Source organism: Oncorhynchus kisutch, linkage group LG3 (genome assembly GCF_002021735.2).
Source record: "Oncorhynchus kisutch isolate 150728-3 linkage group LG3, Okis_V2, whole genome shotgun sequence".
NCBI classification, from domain to species: domain Eukaryota; kingdom Metazoa; phylum Chordata; class Actinopteri; order Salmoniformes; family Salmonidae; genus Oncorhynchus; species Oncorhynchus kisutch.
The window spans coordinates 70669082-70690952 of record NC_034176.2 but is presented as its reverse complement, the minus strand read 5'-3'; the positions used below and the strand labels follow the sequence as shown (position 1 = coordinate 70690952).

The window sequence follows — 21871 nt, the reverse complement described above, 5'->3', positions numbered from 1 at the left end:
AGGCTTCTGCATTCTGTAAGGACCGACTCCGGGAATGAGTAGCAGGTACGGGGAGTCAAACATTGAATCAGGAACAGTCATAAAACAAAACAGGAACAGCGTCAGTACACAGGTATACAAGGACATAAGACAATCAATGCAGAAGCTTTCATACAAAGCATCGGGGAGTGCCGACGTTCCGGTTGGTTTGACCTCGGGTCCGGGGCCTGACACCAATGGAACCGGGGGTGCCTAAGCCAGCTCATCGGGCTGTCACGCCCTAGCTGGCTCGAGAGGTTTCTTGCCCCGGTTGGTTCGGAAGGCGCCCATCAGCAATCACCTCTGTCATTACCTTCCCTATTTCTGTCTGGTTCCCCACTCTGTTCCCTGCTTCTGCATTGATTGTCATATGTCCTTGAATACCCGTGTTCTGACGCTGTTCCTGTCCTGTTACCTGTCTGTTCCTCATTACATTTTCAACTCCCTATACCTGCTTCTCATCTCCAGCTTTGGTCCTTACAGAATGCAGAAGACACCAAACAAAGCATCGGGGAGTGCTGGCTTTCCGGTTGGTGGTGACGTTGGGTCCGGGGGCCGCCACTGATGGATCCGGGGGTGCCTAAGCCAGCTCATCAGGCTGTCACACCCTAGCTGGCTCGAGAGGTTTCTTTCCCCGGTTGGGTCAGAAGGCGCCCATCCCACGTCAGGCCTCAGCCGGACCGTCAGGATTTTATGCCCAGCCAGTTTGTCAGGCTGCTACGCCTCCACCGGATCATCAGGCTCCCACGCGGGATCGACAGGCCTTCATGCCTCAGCCGGCTTGCCAGGCTCTCACGCCTCTGCCGGTTCGTCTGAGTTTCACGTCCAGCCGGCTTGTTCAGCGCCCGTGCCTCATCCGGCCCGTTAGGCTCGCCCAGGTGGGACGCTGGGTGGCACCCCTAGAGGGGGTTACTGTCATGCGCATCAGCCTATTATTGGACTCACTTAGACTCAATCACCTGTTTATTGCCTCCCCTATATTTGTCAGTTCCCCATCTCTGTTCTCCGCTGCTGCATTGATTGTTGATTGTCATTGTGTACCCGGGTGCTGACGCTGTTCCTGTCTTGTGCTTTGTCAGTTTCATGAAATGTTCTACTCCCCGTACCTGCTTCTCGACTACAGCGTCGGTCATTTCAATGTATACCAACCCTACCTTGTCACAACACATTGGCTCAAATGCATTAAGAAAGAAAGAAATTCCACAAATGTACTTTTAACAAGGCACACCTGTTAATTGAAATGCATTCCAGGTGACTACCTCATGAAGCTGGTTGAGAGAATGCCAATTCTCACTGTATATTTACTATTAACTTTATAAATGACATCCTATAAGATTTCAGCTGCCTTTTTACTGTAATAATTCATCAATTAACTAGTGGGAAAATGCGGAGTCCTTACAGCACTGCCTTGATTCATTCTTTCCTCCCCTCCTGTACAGTGGGTTTTGTCTCCTCTAAATGTTGTCCTACTGTAATGAATTACAAATGACGACTGTCTACAAATGGTTCATTTTTTAAAATATAATTTGTTATAAAAACACTGGTGTTTGTCATAGAACAACTAATTGCTATATATGTTGGAGGTTTTTAGCTTTCCAACGCTGTGCTGCATATGGGGTTGAGACCTATCCTTACACCAAAAATGTACGGACAGTCCGACCAGCGAATGAAAGTTTAGGTGGGACTTCCCAGCCTCTAATGGATGTGGATATGTAACCCGATACCCAAGAGTCTTCAATTCAAGCTGGGAACTGTAGCTATGAGCCAATACAGTCGGGAAGTGAATAGACATTACATCGACTTATCTATAAGCAAATTACCTTGATAAATAAGTTATCTTAACTGGTTCATGCTCATTGTGTTTTATTCACTGGAAAATAATAACTTTGTAGGTGTTTTAAAAAGATGTCTGGATGACTCAATTATTTTACAAACCACTGAAGTAAAAGAGAGAAATGGCTATGTAACGTTAGTAGAGAAACAGCTAGGTAATGATTTTCTCAGAAAATAATCAATGGGTAATTTTTACAAAACTAGGTAGTGATTTTCTCAGGCAATAATCAATGGGTAATTTCTACAGGCACAAATACTTTTGACAAATATCATATTTACTCAGTTTTTCAGCCATTTTACCATTTGTTGAGTTAAATGCTCATTCCCAGACAGCCGTTTCCCGCAATCCCCATTCACAGTGATGATGCGGAGAGTGATGGTGCGGTGATAAAGTATGTGCAGGGGCTGAGCTTATAACTCCAGAAGGAGATTGGCAGTCAAATGAATTGTAAATATTTACACAAGGTACTATTGGGGATAAGTCTTTATTGTTCAGTGGCATTTTTATTTATCAGGACACATACAGTGGGGCAAAAAAGTATTTAGTCAGCCACCAATTGTGCAAGTTCTCCCACTTAAAAAGATGAGAGAGGCCTGTAATTAAAAAAAGTTTATCTCAATACTTTGTTATATATCCTTTGTTGGCAATGACAGAGGTCAAACGTTTTCTGTAAGTCTTCACAAGGTTTTCACACACTGTTGCTGGTATTTTGGCCCATTCCTCCATGCAGATTTCCTCTAGAGCAGTGATGTTTTGGGGCTGTTGCTGGGCAACACGGACTTTCAACTCCCTCCAAAGATTTTCTATGCAGTTGAGATCTGGAGACTTCTTACGAAGCCACTCCTTCATTGCCCGGGCGGTGTGTTTGGGATCATTGTCATGCTGAAAGACCCAGCCAAGTTTCATCTTCAATGCCCTTGCTGATGGAAGGAGGTTTTCACTCAAAATCTCACGATACATGGCCCCATTCATTCTTTCCTTTACACGGATCAGTCGTCCTGGTCCCTTTGCAGAAAAACAGCCCCAAAGCATGATGTTTCCACCCCCATGCTTCACAGTAGGTATGGTGTTCTTTGGATGCAACTCAGCATTCTTTGTCCTCCAAACACGACGAGTTGAGTTTTTACCAAAAAGTTCTATCTTGGTTTCATCTGACCATATTACATTCTCCCAATCTTCTTCTGGATCATCCAAATGCTCTCTAGCAAACTTCAGACGGGCCTGGACATGTACTGGCTTAAGCAGGGGGACACGTCTGGCACTGCAGGATTTGAGTCCCTGGCGGCGTAGTGTGTTACTGGTGGTAGGCTTTGTTACTTTGGTCCCAGCTCTCTGCCACTAGGTCTCCCTGTGTGGTTCTGGGATTTTTGCTCACCGTTCTTGTGATCATTTTGACCCCACGTGGTGAGATCTTGCGTGGAGCCCCAGATCGAGGGAGATTATCAGTGGTCTTGTATGTCTTCCATTTCCTAATAATTGCTCCCACAGTTGATTTCTTCAAACCAAGCTGCTTACCTATTGCAGATTCAGTCTTCCCAGCCTGGTGCAGGTCTACAATTTTGTTTCTGGTGTCCTTTGACAGCTCTTTGGTCTTGGCCGTAGTGGAGTTTGGACTGTGACTGTTTGAGGTTGTGGACAGGTGTCTTTTATACTGATAAGTTCAAACAGGTGCCATTAATCCAGGTAACGAGTGGAGGACAGAGGAGCCTCTTAAGGAAGAAGTTACAGGTCTGTGAGAGCCAGAAATCTTGCTTGTTTGTAGGTGACCAAATACTTATTTTCCACCATAATTTGCAAATAAATTCATAAAAAATCCTACAATGTGATTTTCTGGATTTTTTTTCTCATTTTGTCTGTCATAGTTGAAATGTACCTATGATGAAAATTACAGGCCTCTCTCATCTTTTTAAGTGGGAGAACTTGCACAATTGGTGGCTGACTAAATACTTTTTTGCCCCACTGTATAGGCTAATTGATAGAGGGTTGTCGTTGTAAGGCCTCTGAAAGCACTGTCCTTGACATCAGCCTACATATAGCCTATTGTTTGTGTCCATATGTTTTTCTGAACTTGAGCTTTGGAGGTGGAGGTCACACCAAAGCCATCCTGAGGGCCTCTCCTGAAGTGACAGTAGTGGTCCTAGACCGAGACCCCACAGCATTCAGCTTAGCTCAACAGCTGGCCAAGGAACACAGGTGATTGCCTTTTTTTATAATAGTTACAGTAGTATGTACAATATGGGTACAAATTGTACTTAAGTCACATATTTCAAGGATTTGCAAGTCAAATATAAATACATTTGTTTGCAAATGTAATCTGCATGTAGAAATGTCAATGAACATCAAAGGGATACTTCTGGATTTTGGCAATGAGGAGCTTTCTTCTTCCCCAGAGTCAGATGAGCTTATGGATACCATTTTTATGTCTCTGCTTGGAGTTTGAAGGAAGTTGCTAACTAGTTACAAATGACGTGTATGTTAGACGCAGAGACATACAAATGGTATCCGCCAGTTGATCTGACTCTGGGAAAGTAGATCAAAGGCCTCATTGCCAAAATCCCAAAGTATCCCTTTAACACATCTTAATATGCTATAAAAGTCATTGTAAAATGATTAAATGTGTAGGCTACCTACAATGGAATTAATTTCACTGTACCTGCTTACATTCTGATTAATATATACATACTTTAGAGGCAGTTATTTGAAGTGAGACTACAAAACAGAATAGGCACTCTAATAAAGTCTGATTCACAATTGCTCTACTGCCGAATGTGATTGGTATGTGCTTGCATTGTTAGTGCTGTTATGTGGGTTATTTTCCCTCAAAGTTATATCGTCAACAATTTATGGATCATAGTTTGGATTGAAGGTTAGCTAGATCATGATACAGTCTTTTGCATCCCAGCTCCCAACCCTCTCCACCTCCCTGCCAACCTTCCAACCCTGAAAGAAAATGAATCACTGAGTAACTGCTGCTAAAGCCCCTCGTTTCACAAACCATCCACATCCATTGTGTCAGGGAGACTTAAACCCAGTCCCCCCACGCTTAGCTGGTGGGCCTGGCGTCTCATTTGTCAGAACAGAGGCCCACGGCCCCAGTGTGAGGGAGATGCTGCCTCCCACTGAGGTTCCGTCAGTGGTGAGTGGGAGGTAAAGAGAGAGGAGAGCCCAGCAAACTTCGAAGAGAGGAGGGAGACACCGTGCCACTGTGTTTATTAATGAGGGAGAGAAGGAGTGTGTGCGAGAGCGAGCGAGAGCGCATGAGGGAGGATGAAAATGAGATGTTCCTAAGACCATGGCGTGGGTAGGAATCCTTTTACGTAGATTCCGGGGAAACCTCTCTCGGGGGGGAATGTCTGCTACACCAACGCGCCTATGAGAGGGGGATGAGATGGAAGAGAGAAAATCAGAGTACGCCATTCTGTCAGCAGCAATATATCCCAGCTATAAACCCTTCCAAACCCACTCACGATGTGAGTTGAAAGAAGCCAGAGAAATCTAGCAATTAGCTAATATTATTGGAAGCCTGTATAAAAGACCCTTGCAGCCCACGTAATGCCTCCACACAACAGGGCTGGAGAGCGTTCTCTTCTCTCTCTCCCGTATTTCTATCCTCACTGATTTCACTTCTCTTTTGCCTTGCAAAAAGTACAGCCTTGATGCAAACTATTGAAGAGCGATGTGAATCTGCACTTATGTAATTGCTTAGATTAGAGCCCAGAGCTAGATTTTCTAGCGTAGTAGACGCCCTGACAACTTTCACGTTGGTTGCAGTGGTCTGAGGGGTATCCTACGAAGGAAGCTGGTTTTCTAAAGCTAACCAGCTTCAATTTGCTTCAGATTCCAGCTCAATGCTGAAACATCAATCAATGGACAAATCAGTGGCACATTTTCATTTGTGCCAAAATCAAAATGAAAGAAGGCCCAGGACGATACCAGTGTAGTAAATATTTTTTTCCTTGCCAAAAATGAAAACGCGAAGCAGATCAGTCTTTGGTCCTTTTATAAACCTGCTGTATGTGAAATAGTGTGTGCTATAGCTTGGAAAATCAATACATGTAACTCTGAATGACATCGTGATGTTTGTTTCCAACATATTAGGGCTGCTTTCCTAAAGAAGGTAAATCCGCTTTGTGTTTTGTTTCCTTGCGACGACACTAACGAGTATCTGTTATTGTCCAGGCCCTAATGTTGAGACTTAATTCTCTAAGTGTGACTGAGTGTGACAATATTGTGGAGATTCTACGTACTAGTCTATTACCAGAGATATCTTTCTTATTGCTATTACTTACGTACAGGGGGCTTTATGTGTGTGCAACTTTAGTAGAAAGTAGAAAATTAACAAAAAGAGAAAGTAAATTACTAGTGATTGGTGTCTGCATGTCATTGATTTGCATGGGGTGATTAGCATTTAGCAAGAAACCTGATGTATTGTGTTTACTATAGACACCATTCCACTCTCCTAGGGTGAAATCTAGTGAACAGGCCTACCAGGGAGAAGAAAGGGGAAACGACATTAGTTGTGGCACTCTACTGAGAATCTACGTAGCTCTAACTCTCTTTAGTCTTAGGCTTACATCTTAAACACATACATGCTACATTTGTTTATTTTTAAGTTTAGTTTAAACTTAGAGTTGAGGTTGCTTAAGTTCACATTCCAAACCAAACACAACGCATCTTTCGCCAGTGGTACTTTGTGTGTGTTCTTTTTTCATGTCCTGTAGATATTTTCATCACTGCTCCCCTGCTGAAAGCAATCAATCAGCATCTTGTCTTAGGCCTTAGTGACGCAGGTAGAGGAGCTGAGCAGGTCAGCACTGGGGAATATTTCAGGCTTGATTTGTGGAGAGGCAGCGCGTCATGTTGGACACACACACAAACACACACAACAACAACAACACACACACACTTAGCACTCAACAGTGAGGACTCCTGGCACTTTTACCTCAAAATGGGGCGTTGGGAGGGGAATGGCATCTGCAGATGTGTGTTTTCAAGTGCTGCTGAATATAGTGCATTTTTGTGTAATGTGTTCAGTTTACAGTCATGAAAATGGAAAACAAAGGACACGATCTTTACACAGTACATCCATCCTGTACATCAGTGTCATCCGTCAGAGGAAGCGCTTAAAATATGACCAAACCAACAGAGGAATATGTGTAGGCAAACCCTTATCTGCTCTACTTCAAACCCAGATAAACAGGTGATAGACATTCATATGAAGAAGACTGCAGCAGCTCAAAGCTCTGTTCCTTTATTAAAACTTCTTAGGGCTGCAATCCCGTTGACGGGATCGATATGACAACAGCCAGTGAAAGTGCTGGGTGCCAAATTCAAAACAACAGAAATCTCATAATTAAAATTCCTCAAACATACATCTTATACCATTTGAAAGGTAATCTTGTTGATAATCCCACCACAGTGTCCTCTTTCAAATAGGCTTTACAGCGAAAGCACCACAAATGATTATGCTAGGTCACTACCAACTCACAGAAAAATTCAGCCATTTTTCCAGCTGAAGAGAGGAGTCACAAAAAGCACAAATAGAGATAAAATTCATCACTAACCTGTGATCTTCATCAGATGACACTCATAGGACTTCATGTTACACAATACATGTATGTTTTCTTTGATAAAGTTCATATTTATATAAAAAATTATCTCAGTATTCATTGGCGCGTTACGTTCACTAGTTCCAAAAACATCCAGTGATATTGCAGAGAGCCACATCATTTTACAGACATACTCATTCTAAATGTCGATAAATACAATTGTTAGATATGGAAATAAAGATATACCTCTCCTTAATGCAACTGCGGTGTCAGATTTTTAAAAAACTTTACGGAAAAAGCAAACCATGCAATAATCTGAGACGGCACTCAGAAAAAAAAATATATCCGCCATGTTGGAGTCAACAGAAATCAGAAATAACATTATAAATATTCCCTTACCTTTTGATGATCTTCATCAGAATGCACTCCCAGGAATGCACTCCGAGTTTGTTTTGTTCGATAATGTCCATTATTTATGTCCAAGTAGCTACTTTTGTTAGCGCGTTTAGTACACAAATCCAAACGCTCGTGCAGGTCCAGCCGAACGTTGGACGAAAACTTCAAAAAGTTATATTACAGGTTGTAGAAACATTTCAAACTAAGTATAGAATCAATCTTTAGGATGTTTTTATCATAAATCTTCAATAACGTTCCAACCCGGAGAATTCCATTGTCTGTAGAAAAGCCATGGAACGCAGGTCGTATCATGTGAAATGCGCGAGACCAGGACCTGGCTCTCTGCCAGACCACTGACTCAGAGCTCTCATCCGGCCCCACATCACAGTAGAAGCCTCATTCAAGTTTCTAAAGACGGTTGACATCTAGTGGAAGCTTTAGGAAGTGCAACATAACCAATATCCCACTGGGTATTCAATAGGGGCTGGGTTGAAAATCGACCAACCTCAGATTTCCCACATCCTGTTTGGATTTCTTCTCATGTTTTTGCCTGCCATGTGAGTTCTGTTATACTCACAGATATCATTCAAACTGTTTTAGAAACTTCAGAGTGTTTTCTATACAATACTAATAATACTATGCATATATTAGCAACTGGGACTGAGGAGCAGGCCATTTACTCTGGGCACCTTTCATCCATGCTACTCAATACTGCCCTGGGAGCCATATAAGGTCCTGCTCCAGGGCACCAATACTACCAACAATACTTACTTCCAGGATGGGCCTACAGTACACAGACAGGGGAAGGGCTTTCTTTTTAACAGTTGTGGACAACTGGGGACATTTTCTGGAGCAAACTGAGTTGCAAAAATAGATGCAGGCTGAGCACTTATGCCAGAAATTGGAATAGGGTGTTATTTTTGCTGCTGTTCCAGTTTCAACTGACCTGAGCCCTAGGACCATGCCCCAGGACTACCTGACATGATGACTCCTTGCTGTCCCCAGTCCACCTGGCCATGCTGCTGCTCCAGTTTCAACTTCCACCTGACTGTGCTGCTGCTCCAGTTTCAACTGTTCTGCCTTATTATTATTCGACCATGCTGGTCATTTATGAACATTTGAACATCTTGGCCATGTTCTGTTATAATCTCCACCCGGCACAGCCAGAAGAGGACTGGCCACCCCACATAGCCTGGTTCCTCTCTAGGTTTCTTCCTAGGTATTGGCCTTTCTAGGGAGTTTTTCCTAGCCACCGTGCTTCTACACCTGCATTGCTTGCTGTTTGGGGTTTTAGGCTGGGTTTCTGTACAGCACTTTGAGATATCAGCTGATGTACGAAGGGCTATATAAATACATTTGATTTGATTTGATTTTTGAAAGACGGAAGTTACGTCGTTTAGTGGCCAATCTTGACACTTCCTGAAGACCCTAATGGAACTTAAAGTGAAATAAGTTCCCAAACCCCTTTTAACGTGACATGGAAGTTGTAGTGACTACAGACAGGCAGGACCTCAGTGTTTTATTTTTTTATTTTACCTTTATTTAACTAGACAAGTCAGTTAAGAACGAATTCTTATTTTCAATGACGGCCTAGGAACAGTGGGTTTAACTGCCTGTTCAGGGGCAGAACGACAGATTTTTACCTAGTCAGCTCGGGGGTTTGAACTTGCAACCTTCCGGACAGTATCCCCAGTCACCACCCTGGGGCATTGGGGTCTACCTTGTGCAGAGGGAAGAGTGTCCCTACTGGCCCTAGTTTGACACATGCACGTGAAGAAGAGTGGTTGTAACAATAACCAGTTCATCATTTTATTTTTTTAACAAGGTTTCCCTGCCTAGAGCCCTGTTACCTCACTCAGCAGGGCAGGGCATCCCCCAGCATTACTTAAGGTCATTCAATCCACCATATGCCCCAATGTGGCCTTCTCTTCAATCATTTAACATGTTGTAGGTGGACCAGGGGAGATGACATTTAAAACACCAACTAACCTTTTATTCAGTTATAAGTTAAGAATGATGTTAATGTTGTGGGTTGCATAACTACATATAGATCAGTTCTCTAAAGCAATTAGAAGCCTATACTTGGACCACACACACATGCACACACTACTGAAACTGGGCATGTTTAATAATATAACACCTTACATAAGGAATGTATATATCCAACCACGTGTCTAAGCCACATAAAGAAGTAAATCATTTAAAAAACGTTAACTGTTTTGCATATTCTTAAATCCTTCTGTGTCTTACAGCCTCCGATGGTGTGTAGAAAAAAATACCCAGAACTTAAATATAGTAACTAAAAATAGTTACTAATGATGAGACACTGGCCAAGTGGGCAATTTCCTTATCTCTTGCAATTATCAATGAATAAAATCCATAGATTAAAATCCCTTACTAAGAAAGCTCCATCATAATCTTTTGTAGTTCAACACGTTTTAGCCATAACTACTATGAGAACAGTTTGTTAGGGTCTTTGTCTCTTCATTACTTAATCCACCTCCTCTCCTTGCCTGCCTGCCTTATTGCTGAAGACAATATAAGATTTGTGGAGGAGGCTAGAAGAATTGACATGACACCATCTGTACCAAACCAAGTTTATGATTAAACCTTACGATGCATTTGAACAAGTCAACTACCTGGATGAAATTAAATGTATCTCCACACACAGTATAGTTTACCATGTTAACCAAGTTTAATTGAATTAGGGGGATAACAAAGGTTTGTAAATGTAGATGTTATGTCCATGAAACAATGTATGGATAATATGATATCCCTTCAGTTTTCCTACACTTTATTACATTTTATACTCAATGTAACTTTTTAGGGGACTTCAGTCTCTGAAGGGAGTGAAATACATCAAGAGTCCTGATTGATGAAAATGGTCTCAAACCAATGAGCTGCAGAAGCCATAAATTCTCAGCATATTGACATAAGGTCTTACTGTGTACTGCGTTGGTACACAGTAGGCATGGTTGCTCTGTCTGGGGGCACTGCTCTGTTGAGATGGGACCGGGAGGGGGTGGACGAGTCTGTGAAGCACGTGGGTGTGGAGAATGCCTTGCTATAGATTTTACAGCATGTTAATGACTGCAGCGAAGAATGAAAAACTTCTCGAGCATGATAAGGAAAAGCCCTGGCCTGACAGCGCGGGCGAGATGCTCCACTCAACCCTTGGTCTCTCAAGCGTCAGTGGGTGTATGAACACAAGGACCCCAAGGCCTGCTTGCTAAGCCGTTAGTGGGAGAGACCTTATCGAGATGGCCACTGCTATTATATCTTTATTGCAGCAATGGGGGTATTTTATTTCATTTCAACAAGACTATTGAGAGGAGACTAGAGGAGACTAGAGGAGGTTAGATGCGGCGGAATCGCAATTGTCTGCGGTGCTGAGATGTGGAAGATGTTATAAGTCAGGTTGGTGTGGTGTCTAAGTCCCCGTCTCTGTCTGTCTGCCAGTATTGGGTGGCCCTGTTGGCCCCTCAGGCTGATTTATGGCTGCCCCTCTAGCTCTCACCAGCCCTCATCTCTGTGCTCACTGCAAAGGTTACATGAAAAATGCATGACCGTGATGGGAAGATCCCACCACCTGTGTGTGCTGCAGGAGGCTGTGTCTTGTACAGGGCTGTGTGTCGAGGCAGGAGGCTGTGTCTTGTACAGAGCTGTGTGTCGAGGCAGGAGGCTGTGTCTTGTACATGGCTGTGTGTCGAGGCAGGGGGCTGTGTCTTGTACAGGGCTGTGTGTCGAGGCAGGGGGCTGTGTCTTGTACAGGGCTGTGTCGAGGCAGGGGGCTGTGTCTTGTACAGGGCTGTGTGTCGAGGCAGGGGGCTGTGTCTTGTACATGGCTGTGTGTCGAGGCAGGAGGCTGTGTCTTGTACAGAGCTGTGTGTCGAGGCAGGAGGCTGTGTCTTGTACAGGGCTGTGTGTGTCGAGGCAGGAGGCTGTGTCTTGTACAGGGCTGTCTGTGTTGAGGCAGGAGGCTGTGTCTTGTACATGGCTGTGTGTCGAGGCAGGAGTCTGTGTCTTGTACAGGGCTGTGTGTGTGTTGAGGCAGGAGGCTGTGTCTTGTACAGGGCTGTGTGTGTGTTGAGGCAGGAGTCTGTGTCTTGTACAGGGCTGTGTGTGTGTTGAGGCAGGAGGCTGTGTCTTGTACAGTGCTGTGTGTTGTACAGGAAGGATTTGCATGGGGATGGGGTCCAGAGGAGACAGGTGTTGAACAGCAAGGAAAAGGTTACTTTTTCTGACAACCACTTTTGCTTAAAGTGGTTGTCATATAGTGCTTTTTATTTGTCTCATTAGCATTCATAACAAACAGGAAGTGTCAACAGGAGTTCTTGTACAAATTCTTGTACAGTATTTCTGACCTGTGTTGAATGTGTTTACATAATCTGTACTCATTTCTCCATGTCTCTTTCCTGACATTTAATTATCTGATTAAAGGTTTTCTCCCCCCCCCCCCCCCACCCTCCCTCCCCCAGTGGCCGGGTGCACCCGTTGCTCGGGCGTTTCAGTGAGCTGGGAGCCCTGCTGTCTAGACTGAGGTTGCAGCCAGGTAGTGTGGATGCTGTTCTTCTGGATGCTGGCTGCTCCTTCATGCAGATGGACTGTCCCGAGAGAGGCTTCTCCCTCAGTAAGGATGGCCCTCTGGACATGAGGATGGATGCAGATAGGTGGAAGCATTATTGTAATTTGATGTCCATCACTATGTATTATACGGTAGTATCAGTGAATAGTAATGATATAGGCCTATGTGTCTGGAGGATACATTGAACTACCTTCAGCCCAGATTACTCTAACATAGTATGTGTTCCTCAACACACATACGGCGTCTCCTTCCTACTGCATGCTGGGAAATGTTATAATCTGGTGGCAATTTTATTTGCCTGCTTCTGTCATGAGAGGAAAGTCAATTGGGTCAACAATTTATTCCCATAGATGTGTATATATATAATGAAAATTATTAATTATATATATATATATGCACATTGAGCACTCATAAGGCCTGGAATTTGTAGTCTATCAATCTATCCTTGCCTTCGAGGACTTTAACAGTGATTTGACATGAGCTTTTCAAATTGACAGGTATTATGTTTCTGTGGAAAGGAACGGCAATTGTTATTGTATAATCAGTAGGATTCCGCAGCATCAGCCAACCCTTACAGCAGCAAAATGAAAATCATCGATACATCTCACAATAGCAAAGCAGAGTGTTTCATGAACTAGTATATCATGTTAGTGTTCGATGAAGGAATGAGTCACTCTTGCTGTGGTAGATGAACAATATATAAGGGCTTAGATCTGTTCTTTATCTTTACCTCCCATTTACACTGTAAAAACCCATCTTGGTCAATTATGTGGTTTATTTTTGCCCCATTTGAGGAACCTCGTAGGCAATGTATTTTAAACACCATTTGAAGCTACATATTTTAAAGTCTCTTATGACAACATAGACAGACATGGAGCAAAATATATTTTGTTTTTAGGTTATGATAAGGTATGACAATTGTATTAAACTCATTAAGGCATTTTATTGTAATCATTAAAAATATATATTTATATTATATTACCCTCGTTCTGTTATCCTAGTTGAAATGACCAATGAACCCCTTTAAATAATTGTTCATATGGCAGATCTCAAGTTTATAGATAGTAGTCTACACTGTCTATTTCAAGGTCTACTGTACAGGTGATGTTTGTGTGCCTGCTCCTTTTCTATGCATTCAAATCTGTTTAGACGTATGTGGAATTTTAACATGCAGAGGTCAGCGTTGATTTTTCCTCTGACATAACCTTTTGCATTTGTTTTCCAGCACCAACTAAAACGACACATGACATGTATGATCACTGGCACGTTATTCATCTAAAGCATTACATGCCTTGCCCTCCCAACACTTTGTTGTAGTTATTATTGTTGTAGTTATGTATTTTATCCACACTAATTATGTTTCTCTAACGAGATGTACCGAGAACCTGTCAATGAGTGAATGGAGACAAATGAACTGGCAAATATAGAGATACGGCTCTGCCGCTGGCTACATCGCTCTTGTTAGCCACAGAGGTTTTCAGCTGTGTCTGAGATATGTCAGGCTTCGCCGCTGTCAGCAAGGATGTGACGTCAAGCAGCCTAATTGGGCTCTTCTTTGTGCGTAGGTACCCCGACATGCCCTGCGCTGCTGACGTTGTGAACGCCTTAGATCAACAGGCTCTTCTTTGTGCGTAGGTACCCCGACATGCACTGCGCCGCTGACGTTGTGAACGCCTTAGATCAACAGGCTCTTCTTTGTGCGTAGGTACCCCGACATGCCCTGCGCCGCTGACGTTGTGAACGCCTTAGATCAACAGGCTCTTCTTTGTGCGTAGGTACCCCGACATGCCCTGCGCCGCTGACGTTGTGAATGCCTTAGATCAACAGGCTCTTCTTTGTGCGTAGGTACCCCGACATGCCCTGCGCCGCTGACGTTGTGAACGCCTTAGATCAACAGGCTCTTCTTTGTGCGTAGGTACCCCGACATGCCCTGCGCCGCTGACGTTGTGAACGCCTTAGATCAACAGGTTCTTGCGTCCATCCTCACTGCCTATGGGGAGGAAAGGCACACCAGGAAAATAGCCTCGGCCATGGTGGAGGCACGCAGTGTGTACCCCATCACCCGGACACAGCAGCTGGCCAGCGTGGTGGCAGGTACCCCCCAATTCCCTACATTGTTTTAGAGGCTCAGGGTAGAAACGGTAGGGAAAAATTAAGCCCCCGTCTTCCTGTGGGACCTATTTGTCTGGGGAAAAATCACAATGGCTTCATCCTCTCCTGTCTGTGTTTTGGATGTCTCACGCACCCATTTCCTTATGAGATTACTATTAATAAGGAGGAGAGAGATGCGTCTGGCGTAGGGTGCGGCTGCCGCTCTGACAAGAGAGTGACAACTTCTCTTTTTCACACGAGCCCCCCGTTCTCTCTTCCCTCCCGTCTTCCTCCTCCCCTTTGTTGCTTTTGATTTTGTTTCCCACCCTACCTCATTTTATGCCCATCCCCCAGCCCATCTCGTTCACACACATGCACACACACTCATGCACAGATTGAGGATGGATCATAATTTTTTATGCATTTTTGCCTCCCTCTGAGATCTCTACAGAGAGATCTTCTCAATGGCTGTTACGGAGCTAGGCGCTACGTGCGTCACACAGGGAGAACAGGTGTGAGGGAGGACAGTTGTTTGATCTCTTTTGAAGAGCAGAGCGAGTCACCAGCAATCTTTATTCCAATCAATCCAAGAGGTCCTGACTCATGTGGGTCCCAGGGGGTCAGCTAGGCTGCTGGTGACACCGTTGCCTAGGGAAGAATGCCATGTGGGTGGAGGGGAGGGGAGGTTGTATTTGTGTAAGGGGGCACACTTTGTAGCGCAATGGTTGGGGGTGTTCAGGACCGAAATTATAGTGTGCTATAGGTTTATTGGATGGGTCTTTCTTTTTCTCTCTCCATCTCTCTACCTTTTTGTAGGCACACTTAGATCAGGATGCAGATCTCTTAAGCCCCATAGACTACAGTGGCAGGAAGCTTTCCAGACTGTTTAGCCATGTTGGGGTGCAGAGCTTATTTTGAGCCAGGGCTCAAAACTGTGTTTGCTACCAACAGCCCTGCAGCTCTTCTATAAGGAGTAGTAGTCCTGCATTCTTTCTATAAGGAGTAGTAGCCCTGCAGCTCTGCTATACGGAGTAGTAGCCCTGTAGCTCTTCTATAAGGACTAGTAGCCCTGCAGCTCTTCTATAAGGAGTAGTAGCCCTGCAGCTCTTCTATAAGGAGTAGTAGCCCTGTAGCTCTTCTATAAGGAGTAGTAGCCCTGCAGCTCTTCTATAAGGAGTAGTAGCTCTGCAGCTCTTCTATAAGGAGTAGTAGCCCTGTAGCTCTTCTATAAGGAGTAGTAGCCCTGCAGCTCTTCTATAAGGAGTAGTAGCTCTGCAGCTCTTCTATAAGGAGTAGTAGCCCTGCAGCTCTTCTATAAGGAGTAGTAGCTCTGCAGCTCTTCTATAAGGAGTAGTAGCCCTGCAGCTCTTCTATAAGGAGTAGTAGCCCTGCAGCTCTTCTATACGGAGTTGTAGCCCTGCAGCACTTCTATGGGGAGTAGTAGCTCTGCAGCTCTTCTATAAGGAGTAGTAGCCCTGCAGCTCTTCTATAAGAAGTAGTAGCCCTGCAGCTCTTCTATACGGAGTTGTAGCCCTGCAGCACTTCTATGGGGAGTAGTAGCTCTGCAGCTCAGTAGAGTCATTTAGTTGAATATACTGAATGTAATTCTGAAATGTTTTTGAATTTGATTCATCTGTTTATATACCTCTTTAGCAGAGCTAGCTAAAGGACATGGATCTGATTTCATGAGGGGAAAAACACCACAGAAATAGACAAACCAGTCAAATAAATATGACTTAACCAACCCATAGTTTATATAAATTGATATGTGATGAACAAAAGCAACAATCCACTAACAAATCAAATAGTAGACTATTAGGATTCATTTAGTGTGTTTAGCTTACATACATTTGCATAACACAATCATGCAGTTTTGCTTCAGTTGTGGCTCCAATATATTAATTCTATGCCAATTGTCCCCCTCCCCCATTCCTCCCAGAGTCAACAGTAATGCTTAATGAGCCCTCCCTACCCCCTCTCGCTTGCACCCCAGCATCTATTTTGTTACAAATTAAGCAGTGGTGGTTGGGTTGTTGAAGGTGTTGAGACACCATAATGACAGGTGCCTTGGGAGCCTTTTGCTCCCCCCCCTCACTCCCTCCCTCCATACATCCCCTTGTCTCTCTCTTCCTTCCTTTGTGTAAACCCACACAGCTGTGGCTGACTGAGGCCCCTAAAATGTTTTCCCTCATTTAAGTATACATATATTTTTTAAGAACTGCTGACATATTATTATGGAGAGCAATCCATTTAGCCCATATAGCAGGGGTCAGAAACACGTTTTTTCGTCAAATAAGAACATAAAATCCAGGAATTTAGCTAAAAATGTGTTTAATTGAATACATTTAATAAAAAATACATGTCATCATGTCTCATTGTAATCAAGGTATGAAATGATTGTTATTTTCAAATACAATCTCTTTTTAGGCTAAGATGTGGTCAATTTGCAGTGTAAAAATTATTATAATTATGTTCTGGCCCACTGATCATCCGCTCCGACAAAAATAGGGCTGCGGATTAATCTAGTTGCCTACCCCTGCCATATAGGCTCTGTTATTCAGTGGGTCAGAGTGGTGCATCCAACCACTAAACATCGAGAGTGCATGGGTCCCACTGGCTTCCTCTTGGGAAATGCATCTCAAATGGACTCAAGTTGTTGAGAGTTAACGCAGCAGAGTGAACAGGCACATCCTTGATATGGTGATGGACACAGCTAGTGAGGATAACATGATTGACTGTTGTAGGAGTGTGTGGCCTTTCAACCCAACATTCACTCACGTGACGGATGCGGTTAGTAATGGTTGTTTGCCTCGCAATAAATGCATTGTGTCAGTGTGAAGTTTGCCCAGCTAAATGGACACCCTAGTTTTCTTCAATTATAAATGAACTGCCCTTAGAATTGCAACGCTGTGTTGTCCAGTTGAGAGAATGTTTTCTATCCTCGTCATGGTGTCTGCAACTTGGTGACATTTGGCGGTGGTGTTTCACTAACCACAGACCGTGAATGAGGCGGTGTTTTCAGCTCACAGAAACGAATAATCACCACGGCACAAGCCCAAGCTCCATGGAGAGTTCACTAGCAGTCCGTTGCACTCATGCCTCAAGCCCTGACAATATTAATGATGTAATACATCCTCAAGTGCCTCACTGCTTTATAGAAGACAGGATTTATGAACTAATAATCAAGCATCAGTCTGAAATACTCTGGTGCATAAACAAGAAGCGTATGGCTGCCTAGGAATGGTTCTTCCAGGACTCCAAAGGAAGCCATGTACTTTGGATCCCTTATCATTAGTAGCGTGTTGTTCCACAGTGCAGTACTGTCCTTATGGAGAAGTAATTGCTGTAATATGATTGTGAAGTGAATGTCTTTCCCTGACCCTCTTTATAGAAACAAATTAGATGGAGAAGAACATGTACAGCTCAGCGATACCCTTTCATTTCATAGCAAGACAGAGTCCATCACGTCAGCCTTCGGACCAGACAATCACCAGGGGTAACATCACCTGCAGAAGAAATGTATTCAAACAAGGGCGTTCTTATGTTTCTTAGACTAAATTCTTAGTTAATAATTACGTTTTTTGGGCATTCTTCCAGATTTTTTGTCAGGGTTGTAGCGAAAAACATTAGACAAAAGTTTTTGGAGAATATTATTTATCCATTAGCGATGAAGACAAAGTGATCGGTCTTATAAAATGGGAATAACCACCACATCTCAGAGGGGTTTCAGAACTCCGCTGCCTCCAACAGGTCTGGAGGATTTGGTGTCTGTTTGGCAATGCTATTTGTTCAGCCTGTTCAGTTGATCAGTGAGATTGTTTGGATATATCTAGATTTCTGTTAGCTTTCCCAGTCTGCTGCTTTGTGGCATCTTTGCTTATTTTTTTCTCGTGCACTCTAGCTGTGGGACCCTTGAAAGATGAATTAGAGAGAGAGAGCACAACTTGGTGAAACTGGGCCACGGCCGCAGCGCAGGTTTTCTATTGATTGCTGGGTGACTCACAGTCAGTGCTGTTGAACGCCAGAGGAGAGAAATGCCACACTGCTCTCTCTCCCTTTCTCCCCTTCTCTCTCTCTCTCTCTCTTTCTCTCTCTCCCTGTCTCTTTCTCCCTCCCCCTCTTGCTCGCTCTCTCTCTTTTTCTCTCGCTCTCTCTCTCTTCTCCTCTCACGTACACACATGGGCTGGGTTCTACGTCAATGCTGGCACTACTCTGGACAGGAGACACCAAAGCTCCAGATAGGAAACAGAGCAGCGCTTCAGCAGCCAGGAAGGCACTGCAGTCTGGACCCCTTGTCTGTCAATCAGTGCCAGGGAGCAGGGAGGAGTGGTCGTGCTCTTCACCCAGCACAGATTGTTTTGTGGCACTTCTCACAGTACCAAATGCAAACATGACCATCTGAGCTTACTTGAACACAGTCTGTCTGAACACGGTGTCATCAAACCACACAAGCAAAGGCAACCATTATAGGGTATTTGCTAGCAATGGGGGGATGAAGAGAGAGTCATCTGAAAGAGAAGCACAACTTCATTTTCAAGTATTATCACAAGCACCTGTTTATTTACAGGTTTTACTTACTGTCATTGTCAATCACATATTAAAGCTGCAGCCTGGACAGGATATGGGAAAATGTGTCTATGATTGGGGCTTATTCAGACTGGGAGGTTAAAAACTAAGAGTCATTAGAGAGCTGTAAGAATTCTGTTCTGGTCTGTTGAGTCTCCTGGATTGAATGTGAAACATTTCAGGTATGCTGCTCTCCAGGTGAATAACATGCTTCCTGCGCTATATAAATGCTTCATGTCATTTGTTTGATTTATTTAAAATAAAAGCATTTCTTTGCCTCTAGGGTCTTTTGCAGCCAGCGCTCTCTATGCCCGCAAAGATTGGCTTCAGCGACCCTCACACGTTGCCACCAAGACATTTCAGGCGCTGCATATGTTTGTCAAAGATGAGCTGAATGACCTGCATGCTGGACTCTGCACTGCTCAGACAGTGCTTAAACCTGGTGGCCGCCTCTGTGTGCTGACCTTCCATTCACTAGAGGACCGCTTGGTAAAGCGTTTTCTCCATGGAGAGGATGTAGGTTCCCCACCCCGTCGGAGTGTCCGTCAGAGAGTCCAGCGATGGGAGGAAGAGGAGGAGGAAGAAGAGAAGGGTGGGGAAAAGAACAGTGGTCACTGGGTTGACCTGCAGAGAGGGGTGCTGATGCCACAGGCAGAAGACGTACTGGAGAACCCACGGGGATGCTCAGCCAAACTCAGGGCAGCATTCAAACAATAACCCTCTGGAACTTGGCCTCAACCTGCACCAATTAAATGTTTAACTAGACTACAGAACCACCAGGCTGGTCTTCGTCAGACACGACCATACTGATCATATCCAGGCACAGTCTCACTGGTGTCGGTCGGGTGACATGCAGAACAAGTGCCTTGTTAATGGTGGAACGCTGAGGCTGACTGGTATTTAACTGGCATGCACTAACAGTCAACAATCCATGTAGGCATGTGCTCCTTAGTTAATATTATACTGTGTGTTGCTATTGAGTATTTATTTAATTTAGTTTAAGTGACTTGTGTACACTACTTGAATATAGGAAACACAATTGTGCTGTAGCCTAAGTTGAAGATATCAAAGGTTAAGACAAGGATTCTAATATCCCATAACTCTTTGCATAAATGAGAAAGAATTAGAAAAGCAAAGGGGCCAGCTATGCTAGTTAGCACTGGCGCTTGTCCCATGAATCTGTTTATTTTTCAAAAGATTCTAATCTGGGTATCTTCAACCTAGGCTGAAGCCAGAGACACGGAAGACAAAACGTCTCTCTCACTCTCTCACTCACTCAATTTGTACTGCATTACTTTATGGCTGAGCTGACACAGTTGCATACAGTAACAGTTCTGCCTTGAATTCTTAGTTTCCTCAGTTCTCCCCGTTGGCTGAACCCATAATGTCTTTGCTCTCTTGACTAATTAATTAATCAGAACAATGTTGCCTCCAACCGACTGATGAGTATCCAGATCAACGGATGTAGGCACTAACCTCCCTCACGGATGTCTGTATACTCCAGCAATGAGATGACAACTACCTTGGTAGTTTTGGCTGAATGTGTACTGCACTGCACGAATCAGTAATGTCTTTAAATACCAAGTGACTCAAGTGTCACAAGTGGCGGTGAATGAGAGGATGACTGTTTCGTTCATGAGCCTTCTCCTCCAACTGTTAACAGATGAGGTGTTTTGATCTGTGCTATTGGACTTTGTCTATTTGTAATTGCTCCATCAAGAGGATCAACACTTTTCTTCCCCTCTGCCTCATTCTGTACACTCTAAATATACACTTCTTGTTACCTTGGAAACTAAACAGCACAAGTAACATTTAACTGTGTCTAAATGTGTTTGCTGTTTTAAAATATCTGCGAAACGATGCCGTATGTAGAATTTTTACGCCCCTCCCTTTGAGGTCAGTCGACGTCACACAGTCGTCATGGTTATTTGAATTCAATTTGAAATAAGAATGGTAATTCTGTTTGATCTGTTCTTTAATGGATGGTCCAAGGGTTCTAAGCCCCTTACTCTGTAGACCCCCATTCCTCCCCTCTAATCAGGAATGATTCAGACGTGGAACACCTGGTGTGTGGAATCTGAATTTAAAACTCAAAATGTGACTCTTTCCCTTTGATGACCACAATATAATCGTGCAACTGGTTTACAATTCCAACCATAAATTCTTCTCTAGATATCCGCCAGCACCTGTACACATCATCTGCCTTTTCCTTCCTGTACACCCTCTCTGCCACCTGACCAAATTAAAGCTTTCTTCAGTTCTCCAAAGTTTGTCTAACTTTAACCAATTTAACAAACTTAGCGTAGTTTCTCCCCATTTCTCATAACCTGTGTCACCTTTTGTCTTTTACTAGGAATGACCCCTCCTAAACACGTTGCAAATTCCACATTCTTCTTTACACTCAAATCTATCAACATGTCTTTTGTAATTACCTACAGTGGCTTGTGAAAGTATTCGCCCCCCTTGACATTTTTCCTATTTTGTTGCCTTACAACCTGGAATTAAAATGTTTTTTGGGGGGGTGGGGTTATATCATTTCATTTACACAACATGTCTACCGCTTTGAAGATGCAAAATATTTTTTGGTGTGAAACATACAAGAAATAAGACAAACTAAAAACTTGAGCGTGCATAACTTTTCACCCCCCCAAAGGCAATACTTTGTAGAGCCACCTTTTGCAGCAATTACAGCTGCAAGTCTCTTGGGGTATGTCTCTATAAGCTTGGCACATCTAACCACTGGTATTTTGCCCATTTTTCATGGCAAAACTGCTCCAGCTCCTTCAAGTTGAATGGGTTCCGCTGGGGTACAGCAATCTTTAAGTCATACCA

General features: G+C 43.7%; 1 protein-coding gene across 1 annotated transcript; it reads left to right on the top strand.

Annotated features, from left to right (window-relative positions):
- The first annotated feature begins 502 nt into the window (after positions 1-502).
- Positions 503-21521, top strand: LOC109874814 (probable methyltransferase-like protein 15). Its single transcript, XM_020466822.2, has 6 exons — positions 503-547; positions 666-896; positions 3849-4045; positions 12276-12467; positions 14298-14476; positions 19323-21521. Exons 1-6 carry the CDS (start codon positions 503-505, stop codon positions 19754-19756), a joined length of 1278 nt encoding a protein of 425 aa, XP_020322411.2. The 3' UTR covers positions 19757-21521.
- Positions 21522-21871: the final 350 nt, after the last annotated feature.

Coding starts and splice junctions, on each gene's coding strand:
- LOC109874814 (XM_020466822.2), top strand. CDS start 503: ATGCAGAAGACACCAAACAAAGCATCGGGGAGTGCTGGCTTTCCG. Junction 897..3,848: donor GGCCCGTTAGGCTCGCCCAG/GTGGGACGCTGG, acceptor TGTCGTTGTAAG/GCCTCTGAAAGCACTGTCCT. Junction 4,046..12,275: donor CAGCTGGCCAAGGAACACAG/GTGATTGCCTTT, acceptor TCCCTCCCCCAG/TGGCCGGGTGCACCCGTTGC.